The following is a 16,835-nucleotide window of genomic DNA, read 5'->3' as shown; positions in this document are numbered from 1 at the left end:
CAGTTCTTCCAGTTTTTTTGAGAATTCATTTATATCAGTATGCATGATGCCTATTTCAGCAGACATATTTTTCATAAGACTTTCTTGATGAAGATAGCAGTGCATTGGTTTACATAATGGCATAAAATCATTATGTTGTTGCATGCCTGTAATAGTTTGTGGACTGGCTCTGATCTGTAGAACACATTTTGAGTACTGCATAAAAAATTGTTGAAAAGATTTTCTAGTTTTATTAGTAGTTGTAGCTTTTCCATTTGTTAAATGCAAATGGAATTCTTTATTATAAGACATCTGATGATAAGGAAGTGTTTTACACTAACTCTAGCTTCTCTTTTGATTTTACTGTTTAGCGCTTAAGTGACCCTAAGCATTTGAGTTTCTTAAATTTAAGAGATTTTGTTGTAAGTATTCTGAGCGCAGGGGAAATCTTTTCAAACTGTAGTTTATATGTAAGCCTTAGACTACACATGAGTTTCTATTAAGCATATGAAAAAAGGACAGCATATGAAATTACTTTAATGACAACTCATTCTATCAAACTAGAAATTGATTATATGATTTCATTAAGTTAAACATTTTTAAACAGGTTGATTTAGGATCAGTTCTCTCCAGTGATTGTATCTCTATAGAAGTATGTCTATTCCAAACCTTTAGAAGAAGACTAGATATAGTGATCTGTTTTCTGTGTGATCCTTAGAAACCCTGGCTGAGCTCAGTGCCACCACCCAAGACTGCCTGGTATTTAGGACACAAGATTCTTCAATAAAAGAAAACCACCATGACCAAAATACATAAAATGTTAATTGCTTGTTTTTTGAAAGAAATTTAGCTTCACAGTAAACAATATCTTTTGACTATAAATAGTATCTTACAATTAACATGAATTCCAAAATAAACTTATTTCAATTTAATATCAGTAGAAAAATAATTTAACAAGAATTAAAATATTTTTTAATTTGAGCAGAATATGAAATAGGTGTCAGAAAAAAATCAGAAAAAGGTGTCTTGGATACATTATTTTTATAATAAATGACAATAGTATAGAGGTATCCTTTTCTCCTATTTATATAAATTAACACAAACTAATTGAATCATGAAAATTATTATGGATTTATATCCCTCAGACCTAAAGACACTAGGGCAGACAGTGTAGGAAGGACAAAGGACTGCATTTTTTTCCCTTTATTTTTTTTTTTATTAGTTTTAGGTGTACAAAACAACATAGTGATTAGAGATTATATACTTCACAAAGGATAACCCCAATAAGTCTATTACCCATCTGACACTGTACATAGTTATTACAATATTATTGACTATATTCCCTATGCTGTACTTTTTACATCCCCGTGACTATTTTTTTTTAATTATAGTTGACATTCAATATTACTTTATATTAGTTTCAGGTGTAGTGGTTAGACATTTATATAATTTATGAAGTTATCCCCCCAATAAATCTAGTACCCACCTGACACTATACATAGTTTTTACAATATTACTGACTATATTCCCCATACTATACTTTACATCCCCATGACTATTTTGTAACTACCAATTTGTGCTTCTTAATCCCTTCACCTTTCTCACCCATCCCCCTCATCCCCATCCTATCTAGTAACCATCAGTTTGTTCTCTGTATCTATGAGTCTGTTTTTGTTTTGTTTGTTCATTTATTTTGTTCTTTAGATTCCACATGTAATTGAGATCATATGGTATTTGTCTTTCTCAGTCTGACTTATTTCACTTAGCATAATATCCTCTAGATCCATCCATTTTGTAGCAAATGGTAAAATTTCATTCATTTTTATGGCAGAGTAATACTCCATTGTATAAATGTACCACAGTTTCTTTAATCATCTGTTGATGAGCATTTTGGTTGTTTTCACATTGTGGCTATTGTAAATGGCACTTCAGAGAACATAGGGTTGCATGTATCTTTTCAAATTAGTGTTTTGAATTTCTTTGGATAAATACCCAGGACTAGAATTGCTGGGTCACAAGGTAGTTAGTTCTATTTTTAATTTTTTGAGAAACTTCCGTACTGTTTTATATAGTGGCTGTAACAATTTATAATCCATCCATCAGTGCCTGAGGGTTCTCTTTTCTCCACATCTTTGCCAGCACTTGTTTGTTGATTTATTGATAATAGCCATTCTGACAGTTCTGAGGTGATGTCCCATTGTGGTTTTATTTGCATTTTTCTGATGATAGGATTGCATTTCTTTTTAAGACTTGAAATGATCCTGGAAAGACAGATGGAACTCCTTCCAGGAAATTTTTCCTCACACTAACACATGTTCCTCCTCGCCTCTGCTTTCTGCCAGCCTGATTAGTCACCGTTTTTATGTGGAATTCTAAGTTATTTTCTCTGTGATCTTCTCTTCCAGACTACGAGGGCAAGAGCTTTAACTCCTTTATCTTTGTGCTCTTGAATATGGTCCAGTGATGCAAAGATGATATTCTTCTTTAAGATCTCACAGTTTAGGAGGCAGAGAAGTAGAAAAGGATACTATGGTAGTATAAAAGAAGATAATGAAACAGGTCCTGGCACTGGAGCCAGACCTTTAAATATACTTGGGAGCTCCTCAGTGGAAACACTGGGGAGGGGATAATTCCAGGTACAGAATGGCATCCCCAGGATCTCTGGAAGTGAGAGTTGAGGCCATCCAGATGATGAAAGGCCTCGTTGACCTGGCTAAAGAATTTGGGATGTTGTTTTTTTTCCCCCATGAATGGAAATGATGGAGAGCTATTCAAAATGTTTAAGGAGGTCAATTTGGCATAACGTAATATCTGCTTCAGGTAGATTACCAGGCATTTTGGAAGGTGGATTTAAAAGCAGACCAGTTAAGAGGAAAAAAATGGTTAGGGCCCCAAATCAGGTTGTTGCAGAGGGCTGTAGAAGAAGATACATGTAAGCGTCCCCTGAGAGGTTTAGAAGAGCTAAAATTGGCAAACTAGGGATTCTTAATGGAGAATGGGTTGAGGTAGGCATGTGGAAAGGATGAAGGTGTATTTGAGCAGAGGATGATGAACATAGCTGTAGGCCTGCTGAATTAGGGGCCCTTTTGGCAATCTAAGATTCCGTGGCAACATTTGAATGTATGAGAGGCACTCAAAAGACTTCTAGGTTATGAATACAGATTAAGTCTTTGGAAAATGGTTTTGATTGAAGCACTGTATATGACTGAGATCGCTCAGGGAATTGCATATAAGTAGAGAATAAAACTGAGACCGGAACTGTGTGAAAAAGCAACGTTTGTGAAGCAGAAACAAGAATTAAGTTAGAGAAGTAGACTGAGAATGAGTACTAGGTAGACAATCACGAGAGTGATGCAATAAATGCCAGTTTTAGGGAGAGGTAGAAATTGAAGACAACCTCAGAAGGAAAGACAGAAGTAATACATGCAAGGCAGTCATCAGATTTGAAAAGATAGCTAAAATGTACATGAAAGCATTACAAGGAGTTGCAGATACATCTTTCACAATATGGATATTGGATGGCAAGAGGAGAAGTTGTAGTTGGCCCACATAAATTGTTTTTGTTTTTAAGTCAGCTATCCTTTTGGTCTGGAAAGTTTTAAAATGTTTTCTACTCAGCTATCTATTTTTATCAAAGGACAGTTAGAGAACATCTTATTTTCTAGTACATAGATAACATCTCTTAAAATATGTGTATAATTTTTGGCACCCTCTGTATTTATTTTCTGTCTCATGGCACTCTGTACCCTTATTTTCCGACTTCTGTATAGTTTTGAGAGCTCAGATTAAAACAGTTTTCATGTACTGTTTTTCACATTTAAGTTTTATTCCACAAGAAATATATTTCTATCAGAGTAGTCCATTTAGGTCCTGTGGCTTAGACAAACTGACCATGGATAAATAGATCAGTGGCTACCACTACCTCTAGCCAAAATTATCTTGTAATCCATAATATCACCAGAGAAAATGGTCAAGGGAATACAGGTAGAAAATGTTTTAGACAGTGTTTCCTAGTCTTTACTGTGGGCACAGTCATCTATATGATGGTGATCAGCATATGATTCCACATTATAAGCATTTGTCATAAGATGATTAGAGTGGTTGCTTCCTATTTAAACTCCCTTTGATAAATGTATTCAAGAATTATGTTCATACATTTGTTAATTTCTTGTTGCAATAACATGTGTTCCATTTTTCCTATTTTCAGGGGAAAGAAACACTGATGCCTCCCATCCCCTTCGCTAGACCCCAGGATTTAGGGCCCACAATTGCTATTGTTACTAAAGTCAACCACATCCAGGATCACCTACTGAAGAAGCATGATATCGAGCTTTACATGCATTTGAACAGACTAGAAATTGCACCACAGATATATGGGTTGTAAGTATTAAAGTTTAAATTTCAGCTACATTATGATTTATGATGGTTTCTATATGTCTCAAAGAACAAGAACTGTTCCCGCTCCATTTTATTTCATGTCTCTTTTGTGTCCTCCGTGCCAGGCTGTGTGCTCATGACTTTCACATATATATTTCATCTAATACTCTCACCAAGCCTGTTAACTGAGTTGTTACCCTTTTTGTTATGGAGGAAGAAATTAAGGCTTATGCTAAGTTTATAGATATTAAACAGTGAAGTCATAATTCATATCCAGGCAGGATAGGTTCCACAATCTGCAGAGCCCAGTGCAAAATAAAAATGAATGGCCCTTTTTAAAAAAAAAATAGTAGTAAGAATTTCAAGATGGCAATAGCAGATCATTGAACCAATTAGTTTAAGAAGTACAGAGTTGCACAGGTCGTACACACATGAAGCCAGCCCTGAACCCGAACAATCCTTTAAGATATCCATGTTCTTTCCCTTTTATTGTGTGGTCTTCTGCTCGGCCTTCAGAAGTGCATTTCGAAAAGTAAAATCAATGTTTCTCACAGTGAACATGATATATTAATCTTCTTCAGCCATACAAGCTCTGTAGCATGCTATCATGGCAAAAGAATAGGGAGGAGTCACTCCTTAGGGTGTGTGTGTTTGTGTGTGTGTATTCATTCAGTGGCTTATGAGGTGAGTAGGCAAATTATAAAGATAGCAGTTTTAATAAATATGAATTAGTTGAGTAGTCCTACAGACAGCAGAAGGATTCTTTATATTGAGACAATAGAACATTAATATCTTGTTCTGGGCAGTTCCTTGGTAGATATTCCCTACAAATCCCATCTCTCAGGTAGTACATGGAAAATTGAAAAGATATCATTGAGATGTACATAGTAGATGCTCAATAAATATGAATTCATTATTAGGATTACAGAGAATCTCAAATAAGTCAAAGCTTTAGTACCAGAGTGGACGCCAATTTATTTAGTTCAAAGAAAAGATTATCAATGAGTGTTTTCTTTATGTTCTCATGTTGCACTGAGTCTTTCACTAATAACAATTCAGTTGTCTCTCTTCTCTGGAACCCCTGACAAGTAATTGATGACATCTGCTTTTCTATTTTTAATGGTACTTGTTTTCATTTCTGTGACTTAAGCTTAACTTCATCATTGAGAGCAGTTCCACCATTCCCACTGGGAATGAGAAAGTTATGGGTAATGTGGATATTGGCATACTGTAGGTTTATACTTTTAAGTCTAGCTAATATGTTTGTGTTTACAGATGTAAAAATTTATTTTAAAATAGCTAGTGGCAAGGGTAGGAGTTAAATTCTGTATTCCTTACTACTGTGAACGCAAAGAATTGGTTTATTCAAATACAAAAACCCATTTTACACCCTCAAAAATTGTTTGCTAAAGTCTAGAAATTGGTCTTAAATATTGGGGAAAGAAGTTAATGTTGGACATGTTTCCCATTTTTTTGAAATGTTCGTTACCCAAGCTTTACGTCGCAGTGGTGGTGTATGGACGTGGGTGCAATGGCTTCCAACCATTATGCTCCAATTTCGTTTTAGGATGTTGGTGTCCATCAGCTTTCTCTTCATCATAAAGATTCATAGAGCTCCTTTGACATCTGCCTAGTACTTTCCCAGGAAAATTCCATGACCTATGACATAATTTCTCTTAATCCTTTCAGTTTTATTTTTTAGCAGTACTAACAATACCAAGGCTTGCAGTGACCATAGCTAACTTATTTATCCCATGATTTTTTGTCTAGAATCTCATGTATAGTCTCTAAAAATTACATATTTTAAAAAATCTTTGAAGAAGTCATTCACTCTTAATTGGTCAGTACTGCCTTTTATAGTACAAAGATTTTTCTTACTCATATCATTTATTAAATTTGACTTTATTTTTTTATTTGTGGGGCATATGACAGGTCAATGTGGTTTTATTTTCTTGTCTTTATGCTACCGTAAGCTATATATTCCACTGTATATTTCCTGTTGGAGTATTGGAGTATATATCCAAATGTACTCCACTGTATATTTCCTGTTGATAACTGGAATCTTTGGTGCCAAAGAGTAATATTAGTACAATACAAAATAGCTGTTAGAAGCACAGACTTTGGAATGAAACGGACTTGTTTACCCATTTTGAGCTTTGGTTTCTTTATCTGTGAATTGGAAATGAAAAAGAATAGTACCTACTTCATAGAGAATTAAATCGTAATGTGCAAATGCTGTAGTGCTCAGTATATACCAAACATTACACGTATGTTTGGCAATGCTTTTGTTATCGTGATCTGTCATTCCCATTACTTAATAAGAATAGCGTGGCTCTGTGACTGTGGTGAATTATGTGATTCATGAACCTTTCCAGTTCTGGCTTTGGCTTTCTAGTTTTCTTCACTAAAACATATGGTATTCTTGAAAGTAGAAATATAATATTATAGCTGTCCTTTAGACCAGAGCTTCTGAAGAGAATATAGAATTTTAAAGTAAACTTTTAGAAACAGATCATAGCAATTTGGCACAGTAATTTTATGTCCTTGAACCTAATAAGTATTGTAGGTCTGTATCTCATTTAAGTGAATTGAAATATTTTGTTCTATATCATAGAAGTAATGTTAATCTAAATAATTGTTGATGCTACTCTCTGTTCCTGTTGGAAGTTGGTAATATTCAATATTAATACTTGAAAACAGTTAGTTACAGTTTGAGTAAATTCTCATCAAGTGGACAAATATAAAATAATCACTTTTCAGTTAATAAAACTTATTCTTCCTCAGGATCACATTGGAATCCATAATTGCATTATCTAAAGTGCACCTTTGCATGCCAACTCTTTTTTACAGAATTTTTATTTTTAAACAAAAATATTTTCTTATATACTAAAATGTTCTGACAAAATTAGAAAACAATATGATAAAAATGTCAATAATGAATGCACCAAGGGAAAAAATGTTACCAATACAATTCTATAAAATGGGGAGTAAATCATAAATTATGTTTACATGATGTAGAAAGTGTTAGCAAAGTGAAATTATACTCCATTTGAGTCCAGGTTTCTAATTTTAGTCAATCTTTAGCAGTTGCGTGATACATTAAAATTTATTTAAGTCTGCTTTCTAATATGCTTATAATTATCATTAAGAAAAAGATTTTGCAATTACTCTATTTTTAAAAGTAGTTTTTGGTTTTCTTTTTGTAAGATAATATATTTGAAAGACTCCTGATGTAGCAGATGTGCCATATGTAAATATATTTGTTTGCACTTTTCTAATACGTTTATTTAACAACATTAGAATTAATAATTAGTATAAAAATCTTAATTTTACTAACATTCGCTAAAGTCATTCCAAATTAGCTTATCTTAATTTTAAATAGGTTGATATATCTTGAAATATAGGACTAAGGCCCCGTGATCTTGAATGTTATATAATAATTTGCTTATTAATGATGTTTTATGTGTATAAGTGCTTTATCTCTTGGGTAATAGTAGTTGGTTTTTCTGTTAGGAAATGTTAAATCAGTTTGCTATTTAGGTTAAACAAAGTTGTTTTGACATTAAACATTCAATACTTTGTAAGTGGTATTATAAAGTAATATTTCCTAAAAGTAATTTACATTGTGTTTTTCATTAACTTTATGAACAATTACTCCTGTTTCACTTAGAATGAAGTTTCTCTTGCTTTTATTCAGATAATTAACATCTTGAGTTGTCTTTTGTTCGCCAGTCATTGGTATCAGACTCTTTAAAAATTAAGTTGTATAGGGGCCTATCAATGCATACTGACTAATTTTCAAAGTGAAACACTGACTATTTCCGACTTTCCAAAGGTAATTTCTAAGAGTTTTTTTGTGTGTTGCTTTTTTGGGGAGCGGGGAGGTTGGTATCTTTGTTTTTACTATGAGAACAAGAATTTCATTTTATTTTATCACTTTGGGATTATTTTTGTGAAAAAGCTTCTAAAATATTAGTGTTATGATTCAATCCCTGAGAACATACTTGTTTTGAGTCCAAAAGACCCTTAATCATAACAGATTCAATATAAAGCTTCAATATTGTTTTCACTTAGTACTATAATACTATTTTCTTAAAAGACCAAAACTTAAAGTTTAAAAATAACAATTGTAGCTAGGCCGGAGTAACTGTGTTTTATTATCACCCTTAAATATATTGAATTCGTATATTTTTGACTACATGTTATACTTTGATATAAATAGAATACATAATAAGCATCTGTGGGATATGCAATTAATGTCACTTTTGAGGAAAGACCCTCATTACACACTTGGGCTTTGGCATTCTTAAATTATGGGCTCTTTACAACACTCATGGGATAAATTCTATATTTTCTAAATGTTTATTATACATCTTACATTTCCCTTATTTCCTATTTTCTGGATTAGCAGTTGTTTCACTGTGGTGGTTTATAGGAATTTAATTGGGGAGGTTCTTGAGTATTGATAAATAACCTGCTAAATTTTGTGATACAATTTTAAAATGTTTATAAAACAATATATTTGTTCTAACACATATCACAATGTAATTATGTATGACTGCTACATTTTTTACAATCTATATTTTAAATACAAACATATTGTAAAAAATGTAACTCTCAGTCATTAAAGTCAGTATTACCCACCTTCAAAATTCTCTCAACAGTTGAAGCAAAAAGCTTCCTATTCTAAACACAGTTAATGATCGAAGTATTCTTTTCTATTCAGTGAGATTTCTTATATGTTAAATATAAAAACCAGAATGAGGGATTAGAAGGTGAAGATCCAATGATACCTTGTTGTCATACACCACTGGATATTCCCCCAGAATTACTCCTGTTGAAAAAGCTGCTTATTTTCCCTTCTGTATGAAGAATTATCAGGATTAAGAATTATGGGGAAGAATAATAAAGTATTTGAAATAATGATTAATAATTGTTAATATACTAATGACTTTTACATAGATTGTCTTATTTATCCTCATAGCACATTGGGGTATGTACTGTTATCATCTCCATTTTTTAAATGAGGAAATTAAGGCTTATAAAGGCTTAATTTAGAACGACCAGCTATCAAGATTTTCAGTCAAGCTTTGAACTGTTAAGCCTTTATTCACATTCCATTTTGACTACATCTGTGAACATGATAGAACATGATAAGGCACCCCCAGGGACTGTCAGATTGCACCATGAACCAAACTCAGGGTGACCAGAGAAGCAAAAACAAAACAGAATAAAACAAATCAAACGAAAAAAACAGGCAGGTTTTTTATTTCTTTTGATCACTACTATGGATCACAACAGGCAGGTCTGATCACTACTAACAAGGCCTGGAATCAGAAGAGCCTTGTTAGTAGTGATCAGAAGCCACCCTGGTAGGGAGGAAGTGGAAAATCAAGGGCAATGGAGAGACCCGGCCACAGCCATGCCAAGAATTAGGGGAAAAAAAGAGCTCAGGACCCTCCACCTAGGCAGAGGTGCCAGCAGCAAAAGTATACTAAAATAAGAAGTCATTGCCTAAGACCTAAGTCTTGTCTAGGTCCAGCACAGTAAGTCCTTATTTAAAGTTGTTGATAGGTTCTTAGAAACAGTGACGTTAAGCAAAACAACAGGTAACAAAACCAATTTACCGAAGGCTAATTGATATAAGCAGGAGTTAAGTTCCTATGGTATATTTCTGGTCACAAAAACATCACCAAACTTCTAAATACAGACTCCAAACACTTGTAATATTAAACATTCAAAGAAATGTGAGTTACACGTACATTTAAGAAAGATTAATGAAAACAAGAAAGAAAATTATTTTCCAACCCACTTATTCCAGTTCAGGGTCACGGATGGCCAGAGCCTACCCTGGCAGCTCTCCAGGGCACAGAGCGGGAACAACCCTGGGCCAGACCTTTGATCATAGGACCACTCAGACACACACTCACCATCACTTAGAGTGGGACAAGTTATACACGCCAGTTCACCTAATGTGTACATCTTTCAGATGTGGGAGGAAAATGGGATACACACAGACATGGGGAGAACATACAAATTCCACACAGTCAGTGACCCTGGCTGGGAATTGATTTTTTTTCTCATCAGCATAATGAAATGACATGAACCAAACGATGTTATTCAAAGACCTGCTGTACTCACTTTATTTAGGTCAGGCTGCTGGATAGAAAAAATTGGGAAGTGGGGAGGGGTAGGAGTGATTCTGTTATCTAAATCTTAAACTTGACCTACATAAAGAGTTACCTGATGAGATGGAAGAAGCGGAATCTGTACTGACAAAGAAATCGTGAATTTTAAGATTAAAAAAAAGTCCAAGAAGGAAGGTTGTACCTAGTCACACATGTACAAGTTTAGGACAGGTGCCATCCACATGCCTTTCTAGGTAAAAATATGCTCTTCCCACTGCAAAGTGCATGAAAATTAATTAAAACAAGAGGAAAGCAGGTTTTAAAGGACTGCTTGAAAGCAATGTGACTAGTAAGAAGATATGGTTAGGTGTATATAACTGAATGCAATTGTCAAAAATAATGATCCGTAAAACATTATTTAAATAGTAGATCTATTTAAATCTAGTGAATAATTTAAAGTGGGAAAGAAGTATAAAAGTTTACGTTATTCATTAGCACACATGGAGGAAATCAAATACATTATTTCACTGATGTTTCTAATCACTTAATATTTTTTGTTTTATGAAATTCCTGTGAAATAGTAGCTATGCAATAGGATTATGGAGGTGAAATGAAAAGAAACTCGTGTAGGACACAGTCCTTGCACATTGTAAACACTCAGTAAGATGTTCGTTGTTACTAACTTTTATGTTCCTGACTAAGTCTCACTGAGTAGTAATAATAACAGGAATGCTTGCTTACAAAGGAAACCCTAACAAGATGAGAAATAATACTGTCAAACGTTAGGTATGACACTATATAGAAATGCTTTAAGCTCTCCCAATAAAAGACAGAGATTCTGTAATGATTTATAGACAAAGTCCAACTCTCTGCTACTTAAAAAGAGACATCTAAAATAAATTGATATGGTTTAATAAAAGGAATACAGAAATGGCAATAGTAATATCAAAAAATATATACTTTGAAACCAAAGGGTATTCTTTATTAATTAAACATTCAATTATAATAGCCTTGAATTTTGGTACGATCTTTAACAGCAAGGAGTTTGTCTGTCTTGTTCATTAACATATCATAAATGCCTCCTTAACAGAACCTGGTACATGGTAAGCATTCAGCAAATATTTTTGAATGGATGGATCAATGGGGGAGGAGGTGAAAACAAAGGAAGGAAAGATCACAAACCAATTATATAAAGAACTAAGTATTCAAAATAAAAAACGTTCGCAAAATTTTCTATTTTGAGGAACGTCAACTAGTATTAAAAAAATAAAATTCTAAATAATGAATAGAAAAATACACGCATATATAACAATCTTCCAGGGACCATGATTTTCTAAGAAAAACAGCAGTGGAAGACATTTTAGAGGGTAAGTTTGAAATTTGACTACTCCAAAATTTTACTCCAATATAATTCAATGCAAAGACAAATGTGTTTTTTTAATTGTAACACATAAAAATATTTGTTTTCTTTACATATAATAAACCCTTAAAACTAGTAATAAGTCACTTACGTCTGAATATTGTCAAGGATACAAGAAACACTAATCAGTTTATTAGAACTAGAGTAGATTTTGAGTAAAATGAAATGAAGTAATCCCAGGACATCAGAACCCTTAATATGCCATGCTAAAGACAACGTAGATCTGTGCTGTCCAATAAGTAATAGCCCCATGTAGCTATACATTTTAAATTAATTAGAATTAAATTAAAAAATATAGTTCCTCATTCACATGTAGCTAGTGGCAACTCTGTTGGACTTCACAGATATAGAACATTCCAGTCATAGAAAATTCTGTTGGACAGCACTGATTTAGAGCTTTATTCTATGGTAACAGAGGGGGGTGGCATTGAAGCATTGTTGTTTTATGACTCTATCTGTGGTTTAGAAGAATTGCACTGGTTACACAATGGTAAAGAGATTGAAGTGGGAAGTAAGACTGGGGGAGCAGTGATTAGCTGTAAAAATAGTAACTTCTGTATTCTGGAAGAGAGGTGAGGGTGGCCTGAAATAAGATAAAAGCAGTGAGGACAGATATAAGTGTAAATAAGTTGTTAGAATTGTCGAGACTTGTAATAAATTGAATATGGGAGTGAGGGAGAGGGTAGAATCAATGTTTATTAGGACAGCAAGATCAGTGATGGTAAAAATCACAGAGAGAATGAATGATAAAGAAACTTAAAGGGAAAGAAGAATTCAGTTATGGATGTGTTGAGTTGGAAGTTTTTGTGGAATCATGGATAGATAGTAGACAATTGAATGATGATTCTGGAGCTTTGGATAGAGATTTGGAAATATTCGTTTGATAATCCACGTGCTACATGATTGAAATTGCGAGTAAAGTGACACAAGGAGAGGACAAAGATCAATTCCTAAAAACATCTACCCATGTGTAACTGACTTTTGAGAAGGTAAAGCATTAAATGATTTGGTCTAATTGGCTTTTAAAGTAAATCATTGTTGTTTATGTATTTAAGAGAGGCTAGACTAGAGATAAGGATACCACCTAAGAGGGTTTTGCAATTGTCTGGGTGAGAATTGCTGATAGCAATGGAAAAGATGCAGCTTGAAGAAATATTTTACAGATACAATCTATGATTTAGTACTTATGCGACACATTTACATTATAAGACTTTTAAAGACAATGGCTTATGAACTTTGAGAAACCGGTGATTTCCAATATGATCTTGGAATGCTGTCACTAAAAAAGCTGTAACTCTATATTTGGAAATACATTGTTTACATAGACGAGGATCATTTTTTTCTTATTATTTCTAAAATTCTGCCCAGGGTTTGAAATTTCTTCCAATTAGATGGCTTCTTCCACCAGTGGTTTGGAGTCTCGTAAATATATTGGACTAGTGAAAACAACCAAAAAACAAATGATGGCATTTTCATTTAATGTATTTGAATAGCTTTAAATGCTTCCAAAATATCTAGCTTCTAAAAAGAATATTTACAATGAATGTCAACATGCTTCCAAAATATATAGTATATAACTTTTTTATCATAAACTTTTTAGTTCTTCAACTAAGATTCCATTTATTAAATTGTATTTGTTTGTTTAAACAGTTCATTTATTAAAGATGAATATGTTTTCTAAAATTTCCCGCAAGTATGTGATTAAATTCAGTTTTGGAATTTGTATTTCTGATTAATAATCAAGGTGATTGAAACACAAGACATACTACACAGCTGAGAAATACTGATGTGCTAAAGACTGCTGGGCCAGAATACTTCACGATAGAACATAATAACCCCCACCCCAACACCATTCCAGGTACTAAAAGTCATCCTTTAGGGGTGGCCGGTTAGCTCAGTTGGTTAGAGAACGGTGCTAATAACACCAAGGTTGCCAGTTTGATCCCCACATGGGCCACTGTGAGCTACGTACTCCTCCTTCTCAAAAAAAAAAAAAGGAAGTCATCCTTATCTTTTAGTTATATATCTTAATACAACACGTGGCCAACACCAGTCTTAAACTCACTAACCAGACCAGGATTAACTTCAGGTTATATCAGCATTCCCTAAAGGAATCCTGGTAAAACTGTGACTTTACAATTGTTGTCATATCTTCAAGTGAACGTAAATGTACAGAAAAAACAAGTATTACTCCAAAATTTGCACACATAAAATGCTGTCTAATGAGGGTCGTAAAAAAGAACGCCTCACCAGAAATATTAATGTATCGTCAAAGTTGTTTTTAAATCACAGTAGAACAATGGAATATCTTTCAGTTGTCTGGTTTAACAAAAGAGTGATATAACTATAAATCCAATATTGCCTTTGAGTGTATTGGCCAACAAAATACATTGAGATTAGAAGGAAAATATTTTTTATATTCAAATCAAAACTGTAAGTTCTAAAGCATGAAGGGGAAATTTTCAGGACTTAACTTGGAAATAATAGCTAAATGTGGGTAAAATCTTGGCATTATTAATTATCTCTCATATTCAGTTTTTCTCCCTCATTTTTATCCTTGGCTTTTTTATCTCATGGGTCTCTGATTGTTTTTCTACTCTCTGTTTCCATAACCAAGTAAGCCAGAGGCAAATTGAATATCTATAGCTAATTGCCATAATAAGCTCTTTCCTATTGCTACATGGTAATTCGTATATGATATCGTACTAATTAACCTAACATATATAACTTACATCAGTGATTACAGTGCGTGTTTCTTATGGGTCTCTGGCCAGACTTAAGCATCTACCCTTATTTTCTGTCCTCTAGGGACTCTGCTTAATATGTGTAAAACTTTTTCTGGGAAAGCTAGTACTTCAAATAGAAGCCTATAAATGCCAAGTTTGACTAGCGTCTAAGACATTTGAGATCACCACTGTGCTTTTTGTGTGAAAATTGTAAGCTATTTTTCTGACTTTTGTAAAATTATTTTAAGGGTAGTGTTTTACCATTGTATATAATTTTATGTGATCCACAATACCAGGGTAGAATCCTGCCTTCCCAACATTAGTTCTTCCCTGAAATAAATGTTAGAAAAATGATGAGCTTGCTTAATGAAGAAAACCTCTTCCAAGCTCATAATTTTACAAGAGGCTATTTTACAAAGGCTGTCAAATCAATTAAAGAAATTCGTCATTTATTACACCTATTAAAAAGGATAAAAATATAACAGCTCCTCTACCATAAACACTGGGAAAACCTTTTCCTTCACTAATTAAGGATACCGATGAAACACTAGTAGAACATGTTGCTTTTTACTTCTTTTTGCTTTTGGCTACTTTTGGTTCTTCATCGTGTATTTCCTTATTCCCTCAAATTTCTTACTTTGTAGTTTTAAATAAATTTGAACCAGAATTTAAGTGCAGAAAAAGAATTATTTTTTCTGTTTGTAATTCAGTTTGGCTTCTATCTATACATTTCGTTTCCAAAAACTTTCATTAAAATTTGATTTCTTTAATAAAAATGCCGTTATTTTTATTTTATTTTATCTTATTTTTGTCTGATTTCATAGATGATTTTTTTATATCGATTATCACCTCCAAAAGGTTCTTATTATATATGATTTGAACTGTAAATTTCGTGTGTGGTTTAATAAACAATTCTAAGACATCTATATTTTTTAAATGGTATTTAAATTTATTTAAAGTATTATTAAAATTAAATGTTGTACTACATGGAATTTGCTGGAGAAAATATGTTATACCTTTTAAAAGATCTTAATTTAAAAGAATCATTGTAATAGGCAAAAGCCCCCATGGAGGAGGCATCAGAAACACTGTAAAAATGACTAGGACTGGAAAAGAAAGAGTGAATTACAGGCTGAGAGCACACCTGTGCTGAGTAGGTTCAGCCTCTGACTGAGTAGGTTCAACCTCTGACTTAATTACATCAAGGGGAATGAAACTATTAAAAATAGTGCGAGTGAGACGGGAACATTGTGGACGCTGTCAGAATTCAGCCAGAGCAGTGACACTTCAGAGAAGCAGAGCTCTGGTTTCTCTAGGTGACCAGTCCCCAAGTATGAAGATGGTGAATCTCTATACCTGGGTGGGGAGCAGGGGAGAGAACAGAACTACAAATGTATTTTAGTGCGTAAAATTTTATCACGTTGATTCTTGGTATATATTGTAGATTTAGTTCATTTGAATTAGTTTATTGAATTAGTTTATTTTATTTGAAACAAGAAATATGCAGAGAAAAATAATATTTGTGATATATCTTCCAGTACCTTGTAACAACTGCTAAACTCTTCATTCGTTGCAACCCCAAACCTGATCCCACGTTCTGGGTTGCAACGAATGCTTGCAAAAGTTAAGTTAAAGTCAGATTGAGAGTACCTTCTTTATAGGGTTGCCACGTGGAGTTTCTATTTGAAAAGCACTTTAAACAGTGTCTGGCACATAGGAAACACTTTTATTAGTGTTCATTAAATTAAAGAATAATGATAGACCATAGCAAGGATCATAAAATTCTAGTTCAGACCTTATACCCCTAAATAATAATAAAAATGATGAATAATGTTACTCCCTTAAATTAAAAATTAACAGGGAATAGTTCTTTCTGGAGTCATGAATCCCCATATACCAAATGCCTTTTGCTTTGGTTTTGTCCATCAATAAGCAGCCGTCTTTTCTGTAGCTTGATCAGTTCCAGGCAGGAAGAGTGCCTCTGCTTCTTTCTTGGCATTTATGACAAAAGTTCCAAATCAGGGTGGACTGGCTCCGAATGTGATTTTCCTCTTATCTTTGACTTTTCACTTCCACTCTTTTGTGGGAAATGCAGTTTTGAAACAATATTAAATGTGAGGTGAGAGTGATGTTACCTGTTCATCCTCTTCTGTGGGTTATGTTGCCGCAGGTAGAGAGTGGTGGGCACGTCCTTTCTGACCCAGA

General features: G+C 33.6%; 1 protein-coding gene across 7 annotated transcripts in view; it reads left to right on the top strand.

Moving 5' to 3' along the window:
• Positions 1-16,835, top strand: part of TBC1D5 (TBC1 domain family member 5) — a 503,965-nt gene that overhangs the window by 319,301 nt on the left and 167,829 nt on the right. For all 7 annotated transcript variants that reach the window (XM_081072580.1, XM_081072576.1, XM_081072581.1 and 4 more), the window contains one exon: positions 4,187-4,359. In XM_081072580.1, coding sequence (XP_080928706.1) covers positions 4,187-4,359 — 173 coding nt within the window. The remainder of the gene's footprint in view (positions 1-4,186; positions 4,360-16,835) is intronic.

Source organism: Rhinolophus hipposideros (assembly GCF_964194185.1).
Source record: "Rhinolophus hipposideros genome assembly, chromosome: 14".
Classification (NCBI taxonomy): Eukaryota; Metazoa; Chordata; class Mammalia; order Chiroptera; family Rhinolophidae; genus Rhinolophus; species Rhinolophus hipposideros.
The sequence above is the reverse complement of the archived record's forward strand: the minus strand, read 5'-3'. Positions and strand labels throughout refer to the sequence as shown.